The sequence below is a fragment of the Ammospiza nelsoni genome, chromosome 10 (genome assembly GCF_027579445.1).
Source record: "Ammospiza nelsoni isolate bAmmNel1 chromosome 10, bAmmNel1.pri, whole genome shotgun sequence".
Taxonomy (NCBI): domain Eukaryota; kingdom Metazoa; phylum Chordata; class Aves; order Passeriformes; family Passerellidae; genus Ammospiza; species Ammospiza nelsoni.
Window position 1 is genome coordinate 5,722,284 of NC_080642.1, and position 24,357 is coordinate 5,746,640.

At 39.7% G+C, this 24,357-nt stretch overlaps 1 protein-coding gene across 1 annotated transcript in view; it reads left to right on the top strand.

Annotated features, from left to right (window-relative positions):
• Positions 1–24,357, top strand: part of NAALADL2 (N-acetylated alpha-linked acidic dipeptidase like 2) — a 414,540-nt gene that overhangs the window by 188,098 nt on the left and 202,085 nt on the right. Inside the window, exon 3 of the mRNA XM_059479300.1 lies at positions 11,263–11,764. Within this exon, the coding sequence (XP_059335283.1) occupies positions 11,271–11,764 (494 nt within the window). The 5' untranslated portion in view covers positions 11,263–11,270. The remainder of the gene's footprint in view (positions 1–11,262; positions 11,765–24,357) is intronic.

Here is a 24,357-nt window from a genome sequence, read left to right on the forward strand (position 1 = left end):
CATACTTAGAGTCACTATAGTGATCTAGACAATTTCCCAGGGGCCTGCAGAGAGACAGAAGCTGCATATGAATGATGGTTGATTATACATTTGTTTATTTTATGAAGTCTTCTCTTCTTCCTTCAAGGAGACATCTAAGTATTGTAGGTAGAAAAAAAAGGCAGGCAATTGGACTGTAATTCATATTTTGAATCAAAATTATCTGTATAATGTTGAAAATACTCATATAGTACTTTGCAGAATTTAATAGTTTGTATTATTGAGTGTCACTAATAGCACGTTTGTTTCTTGGGATTCCTTTTCAGAGTCAGCTATGGATAATATTTTCATGAATATTGCCAGGTTATGTTCTTTGGAAATTAGCTTATTGATTCCCTTCAATTGAAGGGTGACTTTTTGAGTCACTGGTTTCTTACTGACTCCTGGCTCTGCACAGACAGTGTGAGCTGGTGACTAAGATTAAAATTAGGCTGGGAATAAAATCAATAAAAACCTTGATAACTTTGAAATTTCCACAATACTCTCAAACCAAATGTTTTTAAAATGAAGTTGTCCTAGGTAGCGCAGGTTTCCTTTCGTTTGTGTCCCTGGAATGATGCAGCAGATGGTGCCCAAGCTAGGAAGCAATTAAATGTATTAAGTGCCAGATGAAGGAAGGAAAGCCTGAGTCCAGATGGTTTTCCTGCTTCAGGCTGAAGGGTTCAGGGAATAGAACCTCTATAAAAGGAGAAGTCTGGTCAGGACCAGGTCCTGCTGTCCTGCTCAGCTTTGCTCTAAGTCCAGCTGTACTCATCCAAACCTGCAGAGCTCCTGCAGTGAGTCCTGGTGGGAGCTCTTGTGTTTCCATCCCACTCCAACCCAGCTGCATTTACTGAAAGGTTTTTTGGAGATGTAGAATAGCAAGGCATTGTGCCAGAAGCATCTGTGACCAAAGTTGGGCTGACACAGACCTTGTTTGTGTGTTTTTTCTGTGCTTTCTAACAAAAGCTGCTCCTGAGAAAGAAGTTTTGTCCACGTTTTGGTGATGTGGAAATTGCGTCAAAGGCTGCAACAAATACAAGGCAAATAAATGAAATGCTTCATTTATCAGTAATTCAGCAAACCTGCATCGTTCCTGTGCTTCAAGGGTTACAAGTCAAGCAGTTTTTAGCAAGCTGCTAATCTGCTGTGCTTGCTCTATAGTTATAGTTGCTTGCTGTCCCAGGAGTTTCCAGCAAATGCTCATACAATCTGATTAACATGGTTCACATACAAAGGGCGCTGGCCTGGGGACTACCACGTCTCATTAATGGAAATGAATTTTTCATGCCATGGCTGCTATGTCTGTGTGTTAAGACTTTTCATTTCTTTTTCCAATTCTGTCTCTTTTCTGTATTGTATTTTTTTTAAGCAAAAATGTCTGCATGAATTTTAACAACTGGTTATATTACAGGTCTGAGAGTTTTTATTTTTGCATACTGATGCTATTTTTACTAAGAAACAGATGTATTGGCAGCAGAGGAAAGAAAGGGAATGCAATGGCATACATTTGTGTTTATATTGAACCCTTTAGCTCTGATTGAATGCTTGATGAGTTCAGCTTAAGAATGAGGTGACTTGATCTGTTCTTGGCAGCAGTCCTGCTTTGTGTGGGAGGTTGGAGCAGGTGACCCTGTGAGGTCCCTGCCAGCCAACATTTTCATGATTCTGTGAATTGTCAACTTTTCAGAGTAACTTTCCAGAATTAATTCCAGTATTGTAATTGATGTATCATCCCACTTTTAAAGAGGCTGTAACAAGTTGTGCTATGACATGAATATAGACATGTTCTGGTTTATAACTGAAAGCAGGGACAGAAGGTTTAGTCTTCTCCTAGCACTGTTCCTTGGGGTATTTTGGATTAATGGTGCTTTTTAAAGAAAATTGGAGAGGAAGCAATTGTACATATTAAGCCAGTAAGCAAAGTATGCTCTGTGACTGATCATCCACAGCTGCTTTCCTGTGCCATTTATTATTTAACATTTTTTGCCGTCAGCAGATTGTCATTTTCCGATTGCCGTTACTTTGTTGAAAGGTCCCAAACATCACTGGCTGTCCTGTCCAGGGTGTGTACCTGGGCCCCCAGCATCTCCCAGGCTCATCAGCCCACATTTATCTGGTGGTATAGAGCTGAATTAGCAGAAACCATCAGCCCTTCTGTTGATGCACTGTTCCCACTTTAGCAGGGAATTGCTGCAATACCTCTAAGCATCAGTTACATGGTTTATAGCCTTCTTCAGCTCAGTGTGCTAAGCTATATGTTTCTTGAATATGTCCTCTTTGTTCTTGTCATAATGCACACTTTGCTTCTCTTCAACTGCTAATGTCTCTAAATCAAAAGTTCTACAGCATAAACAATTTAAGCTGTAATAGCTGTGCACAACCCTGGCCAAGTATAAAGGTTTATGAGAAGTTTTTCCTCTACAGTCGCTGATCTGGTTTTCTTTTAGATTATAAGGTGTGTATCATGCTCTTCTCTAAGTGGTCAAGAAGTGTTATGGTTGCTTTTTAAGAAATTATTTCTTGACAAATGTGTATAGACTAACAGTATTAATAAGTTCAGTCTACTGGCAGTCTGTGATAAGTTGTGCATAGATGGAAGTTTGACTGTCAACTTGAGTGTGTCAAAAATGACCAGATCAGGTTGAGACTGAAAATTAAGGTAGTCTTTAGGATAATGGACTTATCCAGTTTATTTCTTGCAATGCCCTCATCTCCATACAGCAGAGCAAGGCTGAGAGATTTCCCTAAATAATAACTGGGAGGCCATCAAAGAGAGGCTGAAGATTAAACCACAGGCTAAGCAGCTGTGTCTGTTCTCCCAAGGATGTGGTCATGCTTGGGTAGGACTTGGCTGAAAACATCATCAGATCTGGCTGCTTTTGTGGCTTAGTTCCACAAGGGCTTAAGAGAAAGCGTGAAATTCTTCTGGAGAGCTACTGACAGCACATACATTACTGATATGTGAAGCTCTACGTGTAGATGTAGTTCATCACAGATCTTAAAGCTGTGGCAGAACTGCCAGAAGATAGGTGTGCAGAGGAAATGCAGAAAGAAGAAGGGGTGCTTCCTTATAATTTTTATCCTCAGGAATCCACTGAGGATTCCTTTGTTGACCTGAACTAACACATCTCAGATTTTCTTTGTAAAAGAAATCATAAACTCATTTCAGCGTGTAGACATTGGCGGACTCAGGATGCTGAATGTCACACCATATTGACTATGTGTGAAAAAACATGTTCTGATAAATTCACAGGAATTGTACACCATGCAAAATTACACCTCCAGGCAGACTCAAATGACCAAACTCTGACATTTCTCAAACTTGACAGCTTATTTCAGAGGAGATTTAGGAAAAAAAAAGGTCAAAGGACACCAAACATATTACTGCTCTACTCCGCCTATAGCTATAGCAACACTAAATCTTCTGATATTACATCTTGGGGCAAATGAAGGCTTTCTCATTTAGGCCCTAGAAGCAGGAGTAAACAAGGCTTAGGAAGAACAGCTGAGGGAGGTGGTGTTTGGAGAAAAGGAGGCTTAGGTTTAGGCTTATCTTCTCTACAACTCCCTGAAAGGAGGTTCAGCCAGGTGGGGTCGGTCTTTTCTCCCAGATAACATGTGGTGAGACAGGAAGAATTGGCTTTAAGCTGCACCAGAGAGGGTTTACATTGGATGCAAGGAATCTTTCTTCACTGAAAGCCGTGGCACAGCTGCCCAGGGCAGTGGTGGAGTCACCACCCCTGGATGTATTTAAAACCTGTGTGACTGTGGCACTTGGGGACACGGTGCAGAGGTGGCCTTGGCAGTGCTGGGTGAATGGCTGGGCTGGGTGACCTTAAAGGTCTTTTCCAATCTAACCAAGGCTGCGATTCTGACATTGTATGGATCATATGCAGGGTTGTCACAGCCTGATGGCTCCAGCAATGTCCCCTGGCCTTGCCAGGAGCAGTCTTGGGGCTGATGATGCTCTGAATTGCATCCTGACAGGAGCCTGGGCTGTCCCTGTGCCTCACAGGTGTGCAGGGGACACCAGTGTGCTTTACAAACACGGGCTCATCTCGGGTTGCCACAGCAACACCACTCTGTGTACTTGAGCTTTAACATTTGAGAGTTCACCCAGAAAATAAATTTGGCGTGATTATGAAGTACACTCGCTTGTTTTCTGAATTCTTTGGATACAGATCGTTGGAAAGAGCAGAAAATTATGTTACTGCCTTACTGTTTTCTACCATAAACCATGCACTGAATCATTAAAGCTGTCATCTATCAAAATATAGTAAAATTCCAATAAAGCTAAATTGTAAATGTTGCCATCTTCAGCTCCATAATATATTATTTTTAAGGGCTCCCTGTCATTGTTGAACTTGATAAAAACTGAGTAAAACCCCACTGAGCAAGAAATGAGAAAAAAAATCTAGAAAATGTAGTCTTGAAGTAAGGATTTAATTTTTTAATACAAGTACTGACCTATTTTTCTACAGCAAGTTAGAATAGCACAGGATGGTGACAGCAGGAACATTTTCATGTGTGTCTATCAGTATTTTGAATATATCATTTAAAGTCTGGTTTTATCAAAAAAATTACTCTTGACATGAGACATGAGACATATTTCCTCTGTATCTCTCATTTCCATGTGAAATATTGCTAATAGGAAGATTAGGAAGATTTGTCTTCTGTAACCAGCTAAGTCTGAGAAACTGATCCCAAACTCTGAAAACTGGAGCACTTGGAACAGATTGCATGCAAAGAGTGTGGAGTCTCCTTCACTGGAGATGCCCCAGAACCATCTGGGTGCGATCTTGTGCTGTGTCCTCTGGGGTGACCCTGCTGGGGCAGCAAGGTTGGACCAGTTTTAGGTGAAATTGTATCCCAAAAGGTCATCAGCTTGTTTGTGGGTTGTAGTTTCTTTTTTTGGTTGGTTTAGTTTGGTTGTTTTTCTTTCCCTAAACAGAATGTGTTTTAAACAGATTGTTTAAAATCAGGAATGGACTTGATGCCTATGATGAGGCCACATTCCTGCTTTTCTTGTTTGTAGCTCATCCATAAAAGTGACCTTTTGATTTTGGTTTTCTTTTGCTTGTTTTTATTGTTAGTTGGCTGGTTAGTTATAGTGTTGGTTTTTTGTGTTTTTTTTTTGTTGTTTCCAAGATATGGGTTGAAACCACACAGCATTTTGCAATGTTGGTTTGCATCTTTTGAAGTATAGCAGATGAAATGTGCCCAATCTAAAGACTGGCAACGTAAAAATTTCTGAAGCAGAAATGAGTCATATAAAATTAACTTTCTTAAGAACTGCTATGGCCTGTTAGTGCAGCTATTGCTGTCAGCATTTTCAAGTTAAACACCATTCACAATGATTTTCTTTCACATCAAATTCAACTATAAGCTTAAATGCAAATGCCCCAATAATAGTTTTTGTCCTGGTGAAGCTTTGTATTTTATTTCTTTCAGAGGCAATTATAATGTCTGGGGGACTGAAATGCAAAATATATTATTGATAAAACCTTGAAGTTGGAAAAACATATCTGTGCAGGCAGACTGGGTATCAGGTTAGTGTACAGAGAGTCTTTGTGAGGAAAAATGGGAGAAGGGAAAGACTGACATTTTGGAAGAAGAGCCTTGGGTGGGATGGGCAGGAGCTCTGGCAGGGTTTTGGGAAGGTAAATGGTGGGGATGTGGTTTGGGCAGGAGGTGTGCAATTGAACAGAGATGTGGGACAGAATTTCTTCCCCTTACACCCAGTTTAAGAACAAAGTGTAAACACACATACACAACACATCCTAACTAGCCCTGGAAGTTCTGATTGTCCATCTACTTCTTAGCTTTTAGAAACAATGAAATCCTACCCAATGCCTTTCTCAAGGAGAAGGATCCGAGTGTTGATTGCAGTGGAAACATGAGTGATTAATTCATGAACTAAGAAACTGGAGTGTGTGTTTGTGTCTTCTCTCTCCTTGTTTGGCGTTGTCATCCTGATGTTTGCAAATGAGCAAAAAGGAGTGAACAGTGAGAGAACTGAGCTGTTCCCACCCTAATGGGAGGAAAGAGCTGTCCTGGAAGCAAAGCAAAGGCAGCAGCCCAGCACATCCCACAAGGAATGCACAGGCTCTACCAGAGCCATTTATAGTGATCTGATTACACCACACTATTAATAAACCCCCTCGGCAGACTCTGCATCTATCACAGATGCTGTTAGCTCCTATAAAGTCAGTAAATATATCTTGAGTTTTGTTTCAGGCAAATAGGTGTTTGTAAACTAGACATGTCTGAGAATGGGAAAAATCTGTGTTGGTAATACATGCCCAGCATATTAGAGACCAGCTAAGGCTGCCTTTTGTTACCTGGTCTACTGTGGAAGAAGAAGCTTTCTGCAATCTTTCTGTGAGTCCCAGAAATTCAGAGATTCTAAAAAGGCAGCAGGCAAATATATCCATGTACCTGTGCACATGTGGATGGCCCAGGATATTACAGCTCAGGTGCTGATGCATTTGATTGTAGGCAGATTAATTCCTGCTCCAGCTGGGCATCATCCTGCACAAGTCTTATCAATCAGGGTGCACCACAGCCCCTGTTCCTATCATTTGGTCATCCTTTGTGTTGATATCAATGGTATCCTGGTCCACATGGCTATTTGGGTTATAATAAAATCAATGAGAGATTTTGAAGAGGTTAGACACTCTATCATTTATTTGTGCAAAAGAACTTACTAATGAAGAAAGAGACAACTTTAGACTCAACTAAGCTGTTGAGTCTAAGCTGATCTCCAGTCTGATCTCTCTGTTGTTTTTGCTACAACACTGCTCAGTCTTTCAAGCTGCACTTATCTTCAGAGAAATGTGAACAACTGGTGAGTTTTGTCATTTGTTTTCATCTGCTGGCTCTATGGAGTGACAAGGTCCTTAACTGTCCTGCTGTAACCTAACTGCTTGCCAAGCCCATATCCCAAAGGTGAGGGAAGGGAGAAATCATTACTGCACAGAATTAAGGCAGCGGTGATGGAAATATCACATTATTATTTTTGAATTACAGAGCAGTGTAACGTTGCTGTTGACAAGGACATAATAATCTCTTCTGCAAACAAGTTTTGTCAGGGATTTATAACTCTGAAGAAATTTGTCTAGGCCTGAAACTTGGCATCATGTCATTTAACAAAGTACTAATTTGTTGTCATACATACTTTTAAGCCTTGCAAGTGCAGAGGGTGTTGAGCTCCATGATAAGCACAGCTGTTGGCCCTTTAAACAGGTGATATTCCATCTACTTTGGGGTTTACGCAGGCACAAAAAGATTACAAGGACTTAGAGGAAAAGCACTCCGTATAGAAGATATTGAGAAGAAAATAAAAAGGAAAGACCCCTTCATAATGAGATGATCCAACAGCCCTGGAATTTTGGATTTATGACTGTACAAAGAGGCCCCAGTGCCTTTAGGAGAATTCCTGGGTGAATTTTGCCTTTTCAGTGGCCTGAGAAGGGCTCTCTGTGGGCAGCCCATTAACACTTGCCAACACTTCCTGCTGGGCATGAGCCTGCTAATTGTCTCAGCTATTTATGAGCTGCATTTAACAACTACAGCACCAGTCACAAACAATTTACAGTGCTATGCTCATATTGCTTTTTCCTTGTTGGTTTCATAAAATGTTCATGTAAACTCACTTTTCTGTTATGGAGGTATTGGAGGGTGACCTCTAATGAAGATCATATTCTATAGTTTCCAAAAGCTTTGCTGATAAGGGATTGAAGCAGGGAAAGTTGTCAAGAAAAGTTTCTGGTGGTTCCATAACAAGATGTTCCTATCAGGCAGGATGTAAATGTGTTATTTTTAAGGTCAAAGCACAGGCAGAGAGTTTTGAAATGGGCTCGTTAAGGCAACAACAATCTGATAAAGCTGACTCTCCTGATTTCTTGTGTGTAGTTAATTGAAAGGATATTCAGCTTTGGTTTGATACCTCTCTATAAACATTCTCCCCACAAACCAGTGGAAGTGTAGAAATGTACATCAGCTTTATTGGTCATCAGCTTGGCTCTGTCCAGTATTCCAGAGTTTATGATCCCCTTTGCTGTCCCTATAGAGTGGCTTTAAAGCTCACTTGGTGCATATTCAGACTTCTGGCATTTTGCAGTTGCTCTTTTATCTTCATAATAAAACATGTATTTAACAACAATTAAATGTTGAAACAGCTTGCTGGCAGATGGGGTGAATTTTCTATCTCCTGAAGTTTTCAAAAATGTCTTTCAAAAATATGTTCATTTTATGGTCTGTGTTATAGAGAAGTCTGAACTAGAGTATTGTAGTGTTTTTTTCTTGACTTCATTTTCTTCTGTATTTCTATTGTCTTTTTCTTTCACAATTCACTATTACTGTGAATATGTAGTGTTTTCTTTCTCCTTCCAGTTCCAAGCCAAAACTACATTTAATAAATAATGTTTAAGTTATGCCTACTTCCTTAACTAGCTAAATATCAAATACTAAATAGAACAGGTAATACAGATTGGATGGCATAAATGATCTGTGCCTTAAGAACCAGGAGACCCTTTGTAAAATTACTTTTGGAATGGTTAAATGCAGTGCAGGCCCTGATCTCAGATACTTCAAGGTGAGTTGTGCTGTGTCCTCAGACTGGAACAATGAGCTTAGAAATATTAGAGGGAAAAGTGAAGTGAACAACTGCAGCCACTCTTGCATTCTTTGCATTCTTTAGCTAAAGGGACATGTGTTGCTAATAAGATCCCACACTCCAAAGACTGGTCTCAAATATAAAACTGAATTGAATATTGATTTTTTTATTTTAGGTCATTTAGCTGCTTGCGTGTTTGTTGCTTTGTTTGTTTTTTGGTTTTTTTCCTGAAGTGAGGAAACTGGTTTTGGTGCTCTGAATGAAAATTGAATTGCTGAGATGTTAAGCTGTGGAAAGGGGTTACTACTCATTTGCATAATAACCATTTCAAGAAATTTCATATGAATTTTTATTATGCGTTTATATGTAGATTTAAATAACCTTTATTAATACACTCCATTGAACAATAACACAATTTTTTTCGTATCATAAATACAGGGAAAACTTAACTACCACAGATAGGCAATGGTCAACATTTATAAGCTCAGCAAGATTAATATTTGCTGTGAAACTCCATCTGAAAAACTTCCTTAATTCTGGTTTATGGCTAGTACTGTAGTAATCTGCCAAGGGTTTACCTATTTGCCTAAACCATTTGTTAAATGACTTCAGGAATTCTAGAGCCAAAATTACCTGTTTATGAAATGCAGTGATGATTTGCTTTGCTTTAAAGGACAAAACATCAGTCTTTAATTTCTAATATAAAGCGGTATTAAGTGGAGTTGGAAAGATGAGGTTGTTGGGCAGGTGATATTACCTAGCAATGATCTCTGTCACCGATGGTTTGCAAGTTAATCCTTCCACTAACAGAAGAGGAGACAGAGTGAAAGGGCAGATAAATAGCTTGAAAATGAGTTATCTCAATTTTCTAAAGAGTATTAATACGTGGTTTGATGTCCCCTTGGCGCTTGGCAGGAAGCTCAGTGCAGCAGGCATCATTTCTGGGGCTGGCATTATTAAATATCTTCCTGAACAACCTGGATGGAGAGGCAGAGTGCTCCCTTGGGAGATCTCCAGGTCATTCACAGCCATGGGGATTGTGGTGCTGAAGTTCAGAGGATTTTTCACAAACCTGAGGGTTGGGGTAACAAACTCCACAGAGAGCAGCCACAGCAGCTTTGCAGCTGTTTGACTTTGCTGGACTCTGCTGGAATTTAAAGACTAAATTTGCAGTCGTTATTTAAATAAATAATGCAGGCTTTCCCACTAATTTAAGAGGCTTCAGCTCAGCTCACTCTAAACTCTGTTGCTCCCACTGCCTCTGGAGGGGTTTGGGCTGCAGGGGGAGAATTGATTTGCAGAGGGGCTGGGATGGTGACTTGGAACATGTGGGGTCTCTTGGCTGTTTCCAGGCTGCCTGACATTTATAGGTGAGGGATATTTATATGGCTGTAGGGGGAAAATAGGCACTGTAAATTGGTATTGTATAGAGGCAGATAGCCTTTCAGGAGACAAAAGGCTGTTTCATTATATTGGAGCTTGCAAGCAGTTTGCTCTCTTCAGAGAGCTTCAAAAAGCTGAATTCCACTTTGCCATTACAGTGGGTTCCTCTGTTATGTGGTAATGTTATTTGGAGGTGAATCTTAGGGAGTGAAAATGCCTTAAAACATAAAAATGGAGTGGTAATGTAGTGTTGTAGGTGTCAGTCTAGTGTTCATCACTATGAGAGGTTTCATATCTTTATCTTCATTTAATTCTAATTGAGAAGTGAGTCTGATGTTTGAAAAGCCCTAAATTACAGATGCTTATGTGTTGGAATGGCTATTGTCAGAGTGTGGGGGAAAAGGCACCCTGTTGTTGCAGTCTGTCAAAGATGATTTGTTGAAAATTGACTTTGAGTGTTTGTACTGGAGGTCAGAGTTCCCTGTAGAGGGCTTCTACTTCATAGAAATATCTCGAAGTGCCACAGTTATGCTTTGCTATTAAAAGAATTATTTTGTTACAAATACTTACCTGGCAGTGCTTTTGATTCATTAAAATGGGAAAAATAAGTGGAGCAAAACAGCTGGGACAATTTCTAAGTAAATTAATCAGTCATTCCAGAACTATGCATTTAAAATACCTATAAATAATAGAATGCTCCATCTAAATGGAAGCCTTTTATTGATATGTAAGTACAGTGTCACCCTGAAGTTTCTTTTTTAATTTATCATTTCCATGTGTTTAGAATCAGATCAGGCAATTCATATTATTTCCAGCTTTTCAACTTTATTTTAGCAGCATTATTTTGTATGGTGTGTGAAATGAAATTGTTGCACACAGTTGTTAAGCTTTAAAATTACTTTCAGGTAACAAATAATTGTTTTGGAAACTCTGAGCCTTCACTCAATTTTTTAATATTATCTTGAGGACTGACAAAATAATTGGATAATTTCAGTGCTTTGCCATTGGCACTTTTAAATTCCTTTTATTCATATTGTTACAATATATTTCCCATGATGATGTTCATGGGACTGCTGATCTGACAAAAGCCAGGACAATGGAAGTGGGGAGAGTGAAATATTGAGAACCCGGTTTTTGGGCTTTATTGTCTGATTCGTTCTTTCTGGTTTACAAAGAATGAATAAATTGTTTAGGTGTGCATGTAGAAACAAACATTTTGGTTTTAAATTTTGTTTTAATAGATAAAAAGATGGCCTATCACAAAGTGAATGCAGACCAGAGAGCACAGGGGCACTCTCCATACCTGGACAACGATGAGCTCCAAGCCACAGCGTTGGACCTGGAGTGGGACATGGAGAAAGAGCTGGAGGAGCCTGGCTTTGACCATTTCCAACTGGACAGCGCAGCCCAGCACCAGCTGGGCAACTCCCAGAGCCCTGACCTCGACCTGGAGCCCATCCAGCCTTCTTCTTCCCCAAAGGGGAGATTCCAGAGGCTCCAGGAAGACCCTGACTACATCTCCCACTACACCAGACAGGCACCAAAGAGCAACCGCTGCAGCTTTTTTCAGATACTGAAAATATTTTGCACTGCTTTGATTTTATTTATTTTTGGAGTTGTGATAGGATATTATGCACGCAAGAAATGCCCTTCTCCCCCAACATCTCAAGAACCAAATAATCCTCAGATCTACCATGAAATTCTCAAGGAAATCAAAGCTGAAAATATTAAACGGATTTACAGGTACGTACCTTGGCAGGTTTTTTGTCTAAATGCTCTCAGGTGCCACTGTTAAGTCTTCACCTGATTTTTTAAATGTGGAATCTTACTTACAAACCCTGACTTTTTTTTTAATGTTCAATTTTATAATGACACTTGGGAGATGTTCATAAGCATGTACAAAATTCATTTTTTAATAATGCAAATTTGTGCTAATCATAATGTTTTGCTTTATTAATGTTCTATTGCTAAATATATTATTATCTTTAATGTAAAGGAATTGAAAAACACAGATAATTCAAATTGAATGGAAATACATACAAATACAATAGAGCAGCTGTCCTAGATCCAGCTGAGTTCCAAATAACACTATTGAAAAGCAAGGTTGATATGATGTTTTGTAATATTTGGTGCTTTAAAAAAAATCCCTATCTAATTTTTGTCACAAAAGTGAACTCTGGGTTTTGGTTTTTTTTCCTCTATATGGTAAATTAAACCTTTATTCTCTGTGGGTTTAGGATGGAAAAATTGACCTTTGCACTCTGAAAGATGGTGATTTGTTTTTGTTGGGTGTTTTTTCTTTATTACCTGTTTTAAGAATGTAAGTTTTTTTAAAATACCTGGGTTTGATTTTATTATTTTTTCAATGTGGAATTCTTTCACTTCTTTGACAGTCTGTATAACATGTTTGTGTCATAGTATAATCACTTTTCTGTAACAGTGAGTGTGGAAGAAAATAGGTTTTCCTGCCAACTTTTGAAATTTACTTCTATATGGGGAGGGGAGATGAGCTTATTTTTGGCTTCTGGAATGCAAAGTTTCTTTTTCATGTTAAAGGTAGTGAATTGCAGATTTTTTGATCAGTATCAGTTCAGAAGCAGCAGAACTCCCATACCTGAAGTCAGAAAAGTTTGTTGTCATGGTTATCCAAAGAGATGTTACCTAGTAGATCAGAAATACATCAGAAATAACCACATGGGTGTTCTAGTAATATTTGTATTTTATCATATTTACTAAGCCAAGTCTTAAATCCTGTGGGTAATACCATGTTTTGAGCCAACACTGTTACTAAATGCAAGAGAAAAAGGAAATACAAAGGGTTTCACGTCAGTTTTCATGTACTGAACTGATTCTACTTCATACAAATGTAATTATTTTTAGATGGAAAAGGGTTTAGGTCATGAAAAATGTTAATTTTTAATGTAAAAAGATAACTTCTTTGTCTTTCAGAGTGTAAATTGAACTGAATTCTGTTATTAGGCTTCATCACAACCAAAGTATTGGAGTGAGCTAAGCCCCAAGATTGGATATTACACAAATTACAGCAAATTGCTGAAGTGTCTGTCAGACTCAGGATAATACTTCAGTACTTTGTGTTTGGGGACTGGGAATCTCTCGCCATTCTACTATTTCAAAGGGTTGTTTAAAACCATCCCTTTTCAAACCCTTTATCACTTGTCAAATGATTTCAGCTTGCTGTTAAGACACTAGTGAGAATCTGGATTTTGGGTAAAATGAATTATATAAATACTTTGAAACTTAAAAAACTTCACTAGTTGCCATCCTGTAGCATAATTCTTAATACTTGTTTGGGTTTTTTTACCTATTTAATAGTATGAATTCAGTAAAAGCAGTCAAATATTAATTCAGCTACCTATCAATTCTGTATATAAATATATAATCAATGGTTTTAGTATGCTGCATTACCCACATGGTTTTCCTAACCCAGCATTTTGGTCTGAGACAGCTTTTATCCCATGTTGTGTTCAGTTGCTTTCCCTCAACATCTGTTTAGCAGGAGTCAGAGGGACTGCAATGAAACATGGGTGTGTGGGGGAATAAAATTGGGAGGACAATGGGAATAAAAATTGGGGAAAAATTGGGAAAAAATAGGAAAAAAATTGGGGAGAATTGGGGGAAAATGGGAATAAAATGGGAGAAAAAGGGGGGAAAATTCCCTTATGTGGACTTTGCCCCACCCACAATTCCCTTATTTGGGTGCAGCCCCACCCACATTTCCCTATCTGGGATTTAGCTCTGCCCACATTTCCTTTTTTGGGATTTAGCCATGCCCACATTTCCTTATTTGGACTTAGCTCTGCCCACATTTCCTTATTTGTTATTTAGCCACACCCACACTTCCTTATTTGGGATTTAGCCATGCCCACACTTCCTTATTTGGTATTTAGCCATGCCCACATTTCCTTATTTGGGCTTAGCCATGCCCACATTTCCTTATATGATCTTAGCCCACCCACATTTCCTTATTTGGGCTTAGCCATGCCCACATTTCTTTATTTGGGCTTAGCCACACCTACATTTCCTTATTTGGGATATAGCCATGCCCACATTTCCTTATTTGGACTTAGCTCTGCCCACACTTCCTTATTTGGTATTTAGCCACGCCCACATTTACTTATTTGGGCTTAGCCCACCCACATTTCCTTATTAAGGGTTTAGCCATGCCCACATTTCCTTATTTGGGCTTAGCCCACCCACATTTCCTTATTAAGGGTTTAGCCATGCCCACATTTCCTTATTTGGGATCTAGCCATGCCCACATTTCCTTATTTGGACTTAGCTCTGCCCATATTTCCTTATTTGAGATTTAGCCTCACCCACCTTTCCTTATTTGGGAAAAATAAGAATAAAAGAAGAGGAAAATGTGAATAAAATTGGGAGGACAATGGGAATAAAAATTGGGGGAAAATTGGGAAAAAAGCAGGAAAAAAATAGAAAAAAAATTGCGGAGAATTGGGGGAAAATGGGAATAAAATGGGAGAAAAAGGGGGGAAAATTCCCTTATGTGGACTTTGCCCCACCCACAATTCCCTTATTTGGGTGTAGCCCCGCCCACATTTCCTTATCTGGGATTTAGCCATGCCCACATTTCTTTATTTGGGATTTAACCATGCCCACATTTCCTTATTTGGTATTTAGCCACACCCACATATTCTTATTTGGGATTTAGCCACGCCTGTATATCCTTATTTGGTATTAACCCATGCCCACATTTCCTTATCTGGGATTTAGCCATGCCCACATTTCCTTATTTGGGCTTAGCCATGCCCACATTTCCTTATTTGAGCTTAGCCCCACCCACATTTCCTTATTTGGGCTTAGCCATGCCCACATTTCCTTATTTGGGATTTAGCCATGCCCACATTTCCTTATCTGGGATTTAGCCATGCCCACACTTCCTTATTTGGGCTTAGCCATGCCCACATTTCCTTATTTGAGCTTAGCCCACCCACATTTCCTTATTTGGGATTTAGCCATGCCCACACTTCCTTATTTGGGATTTAGCCATGCCCACACTTCCTTATTTGGGCTTAGCCATGCCCATATTTCCTTATTTGAGCTTACCCCACCCACATTTCCTTATTTGGCCTTAGCCATGCCCACATTTCCTTATTTGGGCTTAGCCCACCCACATTTCCTTATTAAGAGTTTAGCCATGCCCACATTTCCTTATTTGGGATTTAGCCATGCCCACATTTCCTTATTTGGGCTTAGACCTGCCCACATGCCCTTTTTTGAGATTTAGCCTCACCCACCTTTCCGTATTTGGGAAAAATAAGAATAAAAGAAGAGGAAAATGGGAATAAAATTGGGAGGACAATGGGAATAAAAATTGGGGGAAAATGGGAAAAAAATAGAAAAAAAATTGGGGAGAATTTGGGGAAAATGGGAATAAAATGGGAGAAAAAGGGGGGAAATTCCCTTATGTGGACTTTGCCCCACCCACAATTCCCTTATTTGGGTGCAGCCCCGCCCACATTTCCTTATCTGGGATTTGGCCATGCCCACATTTCTTTATTTGGGATTTATCCTTGCCCACATTTCCTTATTTGGTATTTAGCCACACCCACATATTCTTATTTGGGCTTTAGCCACGCCTGTGTATCCTTATTTGGTATTTACCCATGCCCACATTTCCTTATCTGGGATTTAGCCATGCCCACATTTCCTTATTTGGGCTTAGCCATGCCCACATTTCCTTATTTGAGCTTAGCCCACCCACATTTCCTTATTTGGGCTTAGCCATGCCCACATTTCCTTATCTGGGATTTAGCCATGCCCACATTTCCTTATTTGGGTTTAGCCATGCCCACATTTCCTTATTTGGGATTTAGCCATGCCCACACTTCCTTATTTGGGCTTAGCCATGCCCATATTTCCTTATTTGAGCTTACCCCACCCACATTTCCTTATTTGGGCTTAGCCCACCCACATTTCCTTATTAAGGACTTAGCCATGCCCACATTTCCTTATTTGGGCTTAGCCCACCCACATTTCCTTATTAAGGGTTTAGCCATGCCCACATTTCCTTATTTGGGCTTAGCCATGCCCACATTTCCTTATTTGGGATCTAGCCATGCCCACATTTCCTTATTTGGGATCTAGCCATGCCCACATTTCCTTATTTGGACTTAGCTCTGCCCACACTTCCTTATTTGGTATTTAGCCACGCCCACATTTACTTATTTGGGCTTAGCCATGCCCACATTTCCTTATTTGGGCTTAGCCCACCCACATTTCCTTATTAAGGGTTTAGCCATGCCCACATTTCCTTATTTGGGATTTAGCCATGCCCACATTTCCTTATTTGGGATTTAGCCATGCCCACATTTCCTTATTTGGACTTAGCTCTGCCCATATTTCCTTTTTTAGGACTTAACCATACCCACATTTCCTTTTTTGGGATTCAGCCACACCCACATTTCCTTATTTGGGCTTAGACCTGCCCACATGCCCTTATTTGAGATTTAGCCTCACCCACCTTTCCTTATTTGGGAAAAATAAGAATAAAAGAAGAGGAAAATGTGAATAAAATTGGGAGGACAATGGGAATAAAAATTGGGGGAAAATTGGGAAAAAAATAGAAAAAAAATTGGGGAGAATTTGGGGAAAATGGGAATAAAATGGGAGAAAAAGGGGGAAAATTCCCTTATATGGACTTTGCCCCACCCACAATTCCCTTATTTGGGTGTAGCCCCGCCCACATTTTTTTATCTGGAATTTAGCCATGCCCACATTTCTTTATTTGGGATTTATCCTTGCCCACATTTCCTTATTTGGGAAAAATAAGAATAAAATAAGAGGAGAATGGGAATAAAATTGGGAGGAAAATGGGAATAAAAATTGGAAAAAAAATTGGAATTAAAATCGGGGAAAAATTGGAATAAAATGATGAAAAATTAGGAATAAAATTGAGGGGAAAAATTAGGAATAAAATTGAGGGGAAAAATGAGGGAAAATTGGGGAAAAATGGGATTTTTTGAGGGAAAACATGGGATTTTTTTGAGAAAAAAGATATTTTTGGGAGGGTAGAATGTGGAAAAAATTGGGGGAAAACTGGGAAAAAATGGGGGAAATTTGGTAAGAAACAGAGAAAATACTGGGGAAAAATGAGGGGGGAAATGGGGAGAAATTGGAATAAAATGCAAAGAATTTAGGGGGAAAATGGAGAACAAATAACATATGTTGCTTGGGTAAAAGGAAAAAAAAAGCCCAAACCTGACAAAATCAATATATGTTATTTGAAAACTTCCTTCCATAAAATACTTTGAGTTACGAGGAATAAGTGGCAGCTGCTTAGCTTGCAATTTCTAAATGTTACTGAGCATGACATTAATTTAATTTTCGTTGTTTACTCCTTAGATCAGGCTCAGATGGTATGGGAGTTTGCTAACAGTCCTGTGAAGGAATTAGGAGGGAAAAAACCAAACTGTTTAAAGAGACACAGAGGTGCCAATCATAGTGCTGGAGCAGACATCAGCTTAATGTGCTTGAAGGTCTAGGCTGGGAGCTTTCTGTTGGGGTGAAATCTGTTTGTGGTCAGATGAAGCTTTGAGGATTTAATCCTTTGCGCTTCTAAAGAGGTGGCAGAAGTGCTCCAGGGAACTTGTGTTGGTTTTGTTTGGATTAGGACTGGGTTCTGTGTGAGTTGAATGAAACCTGTATACCAATCTCTGTTAGGAGTGGGAGTGGTTGAGTCTTCATCCTTGGAGGGATTTAAAGGACATGTAGATGTGGCATTTAGGAACACAATTTAATCACCTTGCCACTCAGGTGCTGGCTTAATGGTTAGACTCAATCTTACAGGTGTTTTTCAACCTGAACAATTCTGTGATGGTGTAGGATATCTGCCGTTTGTGTTCATGGGTTGCTGAATTGGGATATTAAGATTCTCCACTGGAGGCTCCTCCTGGTGGGCTCCTCTTTTGTCAGTCCCATCTTGGCTGTCTGCATCATCCCAGCTCCATGATAAGGTTGTTTATGTTTTTTCCCCCCAGCAGACATACTAGAAATCATTAGGTAAGAAAACTCAGTGTGTTGGCTTTTATTCCTTCAACTTCGCACCTTGTTTCCTTTGAATGCTACAGGATTTCTGTGCAATTCAGCACAGTTGTAATTACTGGTTTTGGCCAAGTTGCTTAATCAAGGGTACAACCTAAATCAACAGTTACCTCTGTGAGCCTTTTTGGACACCTCTCCCCCTGTGAGGAGGTGCTTGCATTGTTCACAATAAAAGGCAAAAATCAGTTCATTCCTGATGTTTCAGAGGTTTCAAGAGGAGTTGTCAGAGGTGCCTGAAGAGGAAAAGTAATTGCCACAAGAAAAATGAAGAGCTTTTCCTCACCTAGCATGCCATATTTTAAACTGGGACAAAAAAGAAAAAAGGGACCAATATTCTTAACAGGATTCAGTCAGTAAATCAAACAATTCAAGAGTTTAAATACTACGTTTGTTCAAATATATATTTTTGAAAATAAACAGTCTGCTCCACAGTACAGGCAAATTCAGATCTGGTAAAATCACTCTTGATTCTGCAGACATCACTGGGCTGATGGGAGTCCAGTAATTATATCTGTTTGTGCCATGAGTGTAACTTTTCACAGTGCTCTTCTGGAAGACATATGACAAAACTTAAGTTCAAGGTAGGTGTAACTTGTCTCCAGAAGGCCTTCAGGGTGGGTATGAAAAGGATATAAATCCTACATCCCAAAGAGGAGGAAGTTGAAACACAGAATCTACTTTTTTAAAATGACACTCAGATTTCTGCTATCACTTAAGTGCTTTTGAAAATTCTTCTTTTTTTTTTTTTTTTCTCACTCTGTATGATGTATATAAAGTATCTCAATTTTATTGCTCCAAAACCAAATCAAAATGAAACAATCTTATTTTATTTGGAAAACGTGGGGCTGTCATAATTTTTAGGAGGTTTTAATTTTGGGTCTGGCTTCTGTAAATTAGATGGATAAACAAAGATTGATGTTGAATAGTAAAATTAAAAGAACCAGGCAGTCATGTTGATGCAAGTGATAACTCTGGCTGTGCATTATTTATCAGATTAGCTTATTGTTCTCCTGTTTTTAAAATTCTTGTAGCCTTATTGAGCTTTACTCAATAATTTCTTTCCAAAATTGTACATCTTGGTTGATATCAGATCCACGGTTTTTTTAGATAATCTTCCCATGATTAAAACTGGGATGGGGGCACAGAGGGAAGAATCTTTGCTTTGCTCTCCAGCCAGTCTACAGAGAAGCTCCCACATTTCAACTCTGCTTTTCATCCTGTGTGTTCTCACTCAAATGCTCCCTTCACTATCATGTTTTCCCCCCTGGAGCAACAGGGAGGTTTAAATCCCTTCATAATACATCCAGTTGTAACTAACTGTCCTTTAGAGGCGTATCTGTTCCTTATTCCAGCTGGTGATATCACCTGCAGGATCTCCCAAATCCGTCTCTGGCAAGAATTGATTTGTCGCTGGTGCCTGCTGCCATCCATAACTTCAGCTTAATTCTTCAAAGGGCTTTGGGAAGAGCAGGCAGCAGCTGCTGTCCTGTGTATCATGGCCAAGGAATAAAAGTGCCAGTGCAGTGAGAAAATGACTTCTACTTGGTTTTTTTCCTCTTTTTTTTCAAAGTGAAGTGAGACGCTTCCATATCCAAGTGTTTCTCGTTCCCTGATCAGTTGTAATCAGTAATGTTAAAACCTTGGGGCTTCAAATCTTTTTCCCAGGTAAAGCCTGTGAAATACATACCTGAGGAGCAGAGAGAGCCTGGAACCTCTAGAAAAATTGGAGTTTTGGAGACTTGGACTGAATGAAATTTACAGGCTGGTGCTTGGTGAATTGCCATATTCCAGGAATGAGGAATTCCTGCAGGAGCAGAACCTCCTTGGGAAGGGGGTGAGGAAAGGGGTGCTCTGGTCACTGCTCCCCTGGGTAGATTCACATTTAGTGCCCACTCCTATTAACAGCTACTGCTAATTAACAGCTACAGCCTCTCTATGGCTGCTGGGAGCAGTGTGCTGGCCTAGCTCACTTCACTCATGACCAGTTTTGTCCCCTGTACACAAATTTTGGTTTTTGTCACACCAACAGCTGAAAAGAACATGGAAAAAAAGCAATGGGAACTCATCCTATTTCCTCCTGGATATCAGTTTCAGGTAGCTCTTGTGTTGCTATCAAAAATGCAAGTATTTAATCTAGTTAGGCTTGGTCTGAAGCCAGGCCTGCTTCGTCTTTGGGAATGGATGTTGGTGTATTCCCAGGTAACCAGGAGCTGAGTGAGCTCCCTAGATCCATGTAATTCCCACTGTGGAATCACTTGGGACTCTCTTCATTCACATGATAATTTTGAATGAGTATTTATAAGTACAAAGTCCTTTTTGAAAGGGGATAAGAGTAATATCAAACAAGGGAAAGTTCCCACTTTTTCCCCTGCCACCTCCCGTTGAAGAATGGCTCTGGGAACATGGGGAGGTGGCTTTTGTGGAAGAAAGATGCCCTGTGTGACCCAAGTGCTATCTGTGGAACAGAGACTTGATAAATTTAGGCTTCAGATACCCACTTATGTCAAGTATGATTTCTTTTTAAACCAAAAAATAGGTTATGTTTGTACTTCAGAGGTGTTAATAGAAAGGCTTGTCTGTTTTATAGTTTTCCTTGGTTTCATTATTTTAAAAATTTTATTTTTCTTTAGATGAAAAAAGGATACAATATATAGATATAATGCATGAGAAGGATGTGTAAGTTTGAGCCTGTTAGGGTCAGCTGCAGCATAAGCTTAAAATATTCCTTTTCCTTTTTGAAGAAATGTCTTAGGTTATGGTTTACTAACATTGAAAGGATGTGTTTCAAGTCCACCTTGTGTTTCACTGAGAAAAATTTTTCATTACTGTTGATTATTTTTTTAACAGTATCCATCAAAATATATCGATTTTTAGATGTTTGATTTGGGAAATAATATACAGTAAAATCTTATTTTTTTGTATTGTAACTGTATCCTTTATAAATTAAGTACATAGTGTTGCTTTAAAATAATTTTCTTAAGCAATGCATGTTTGATTTCCTAAGCAATAAGTGTGATATGTTAATGAATTAGAATCAATAAACTATATTATGCCACATCAGCATAATAAGTAAAGTCCCTTGATAAATTTACTGTCTGTCACAGCCTAGATGAATGGCTTTAGTCCTTCTGCTGTGCAGTGCCTCGTGTGTTCCATGAGAAAGTGACACTGGTTTTTGATAGGCTATAAAGTATAAATGAATTCTGCTCTGATCACTTATTTTTGAATTGCATAATCTTACTAATTTTAAAGATTACCTTGCTGGAATTGCCTCAGAGTCCTCACAAGAGGAGTGTGGTTAGGGTTTAGAGATAGAACCAATTTCCATGGCCATTAGCTATGTGCTGCTTTACCATCACTGCTTAAAGTGTGGGGCAATTTAGTCCCAATTAGAACAGCAATTCTGAGTGGTGACAAGTGCTGCTTTCCCTAATAGATGATGAAATGAGCTGTGCCAACGTGGCTCAGGGAGTAATTTGCTTTTTAAAGGTCTGGCATTCCACATTTCTGCCTGTTCGAGGTAACAGGGGGATGGAGGAGGGCCTGATGGTGCCTTGGATCCTTCTGTCAGCTGGGCTGCCCCGGGACATCTTGCTCTCCCCTTTGTCTGTAGGTGTCTGGTGCTGTTTGTTGCTCAGATTTTCAAGGGAGCATTTCTGTTTCAGGGACAATCTGGAATGGATGGTGAAACATCTATGGATTTTAAAAATCCATCCATTTTAAGAAACTTCTGGTGAGTGATAGGCTCTGTACTTGACTTTACCTGAAAGACAGAAATACTTGACTGGAGATTTCTGAGCAGCTCTGACACTAATGCTGGCTAAAAGGCAGCATTTAGAAGCTAAAAAGTTATTTACGTTGCCATCTATCATTTTTATAGATTGAACCGTCCACATTTTTCCTAACAGAAAGAACCTGAAGGAATAAAAGCCACACAGCCTGCTGAGATGACAACCAGTTTTCACTGTAGGCCAGGTGCTTCCATTTGGTAAATACCACAGGGTGAAGAAATTGGACAAAGTTGTCCTTCACTGTCCAGTCCTTGAAATTCAATTCAAGGAGGATCAGCAGTTTTGGCTGGTGGTCCCAGGGATGTATTTATAACAATAGCGAGGAACAAACCTTGCAGAACCCCCAAAACAATTTAATTGGTGACACATGGACTGCCTGAACAATGCGGGAGTTTCTCCTGTCTCTGCTCTGAACTCCCTTGCATTACTGTGTGCTCAGGGGGTGGATTTTTCCTCAGAGGAGATGGTGGCAGAGGGCATTCAGAGAATCCCTGCAATTCCTGAGGCACCAAGCCCTGGCAGGTTGCTGTTTAGGATGCATCTCTCGTCAGCACGGTGTGAGACTCAACTCCATGGGTACTCCTGAGCTCCAGCCTTTCAGTGGGATCTGCAGTTCCATGGTAGGCACTGCAACAATAAGCAACTAGTTTCCTGCCTTTACACATAAATCAAATTAACAAAGCCCCGAGGGGAAGGAGTTTTCTCAGCCCTTTCTTGGAGGTGCTTTGACAAGCAGTTCCCTGCCATCAGCACCTATGGCAGCTATTTGCTGGAAGCCTGATAAGCCAGACTGTTGCTGAATTTAACTAACTGCAATTTGCTGTACTGCATTAAGTTACTGTTCATGCAGAATTTGTAACTGAAGGTTGCTGGGGAACATTGCTCAGGATCGATCAGGGATAATGAAATTGATATTGTCTGAATAATAATCAATTTTAATGGTGGTATTCTGCAGTAGTCTTCTGTTAAGGGGCTTCTATTCTCAGTTCAATTCTCTTTGAAAGCTGATGAGTTTCTGGAATGAAACAAATATGGATTGCATTGCAAAGTTGAGGCTTTCCCTGGCAATATTGGAACTTGTGGAGTGTATCTAAGACTTTTCAAATTTAAAGAAGTTGGCTTCTTTTAATTTCTGCAGTACTGTTCATGGACAAGAAGTTAAAATAATGCCTCCTGCTAATTTCTCTCAGTCTCAGTTATGGGTGATCTTTAAATATACATTTTCAAGTCTCATCCTTCATAAAGGCTGGTGTTTCTTTTCTCATCTTTCAGGTAAGCTGATGTAGCCTGTAAACACATCCAGTTGCCACAAATTTACGTGTGTTCCTGTACAAGTTAAAATACCAACTCATGCTCTCCTTAGTTTATGAGTGTTTCTTCAAGGCTGAAAAGGCTGTAATTTTCCAGTAAGATGGAATTTTCTCTTTCCACTCTTTTTTTCCTTTCTAGGGAAATATGAACGTTGAAAAGTGACTTGAAATGTCACTATCAAAACAGAATGTTCGAATAGCTCAGAAGCAAAATTGTTTGGAAATCTTTTTTCTTGGAGACCTCATGATTTTTGTTCCTGTTTGGAGAATTTGGGGGGGTGTGTGCTGACAGTTCCTCACAAAGCAATGCCTGGTCCTTGACCAGCTTAATGTCTTTATTTCTCATTTGTGAAAATTTGTTATTTAACAGAGTAGAGAAGACAACAGAAACAAAAATGAGCATTGAAAATAACACTTTAAGATCTTACTTGTTTTACTTTTTTTAATGGGTGCTCAATCTTAATTAGCCATCTGGCAAATTAATTGGGTTGTGTGAGGCTTCAAGAGAAAGGTCACTGTTGCTGAAAGGGTCAGGACCCCATCACAGATTGATTTCTCTCCAGGAAATTTGTGAAATCTCTGCAGACATAAGTTTGCAATAATTGTAGTATTTTACTGAGAGTTGGGTCTAGATAAAGAAAGTGATTTGGAATGTCTTTGGAATGTGGAAGTTGGGACATGGCTGCAGACCCCAGTCCTCTCCTGTAGTACAGAACTGATTAAATGGCCAGAATTTCGCAGCACGTTACCTTGCCTCAGCAGTCAGAACTGGTGTGATGCTCCAGACAATATCACATCTTGCTGCTGCTTCAGGTGAGTAACTGAAGCCCCCAGACTGGAGAAGGCCAGGGCTTGATCAAAACTGGGAGAGGTGAGACAGTGAGAAGAAGGGTCGATAGTTGAGAATGTGTAAGGAGCCCATGAAAATGTCAGTGTGCCTTTGATGGACGTTGCTCTCTCTGTTCCAGCAGAGAGCTCAGATATTCACAGTTACACTTGTGGCCAGGCTGGAAGGTGTTCCCAGTGCTTCTGGACTCTGTTTGCTGTCCAAGGCTCCGTGAGCCAGGGCTGGTGCAGTGCAGATTGAGAGCATTTAATTATTGAAATAGTTGGCTGAGTGCTGTTTGTGAGTGAAAGGTGGTAGCTCTGGGAA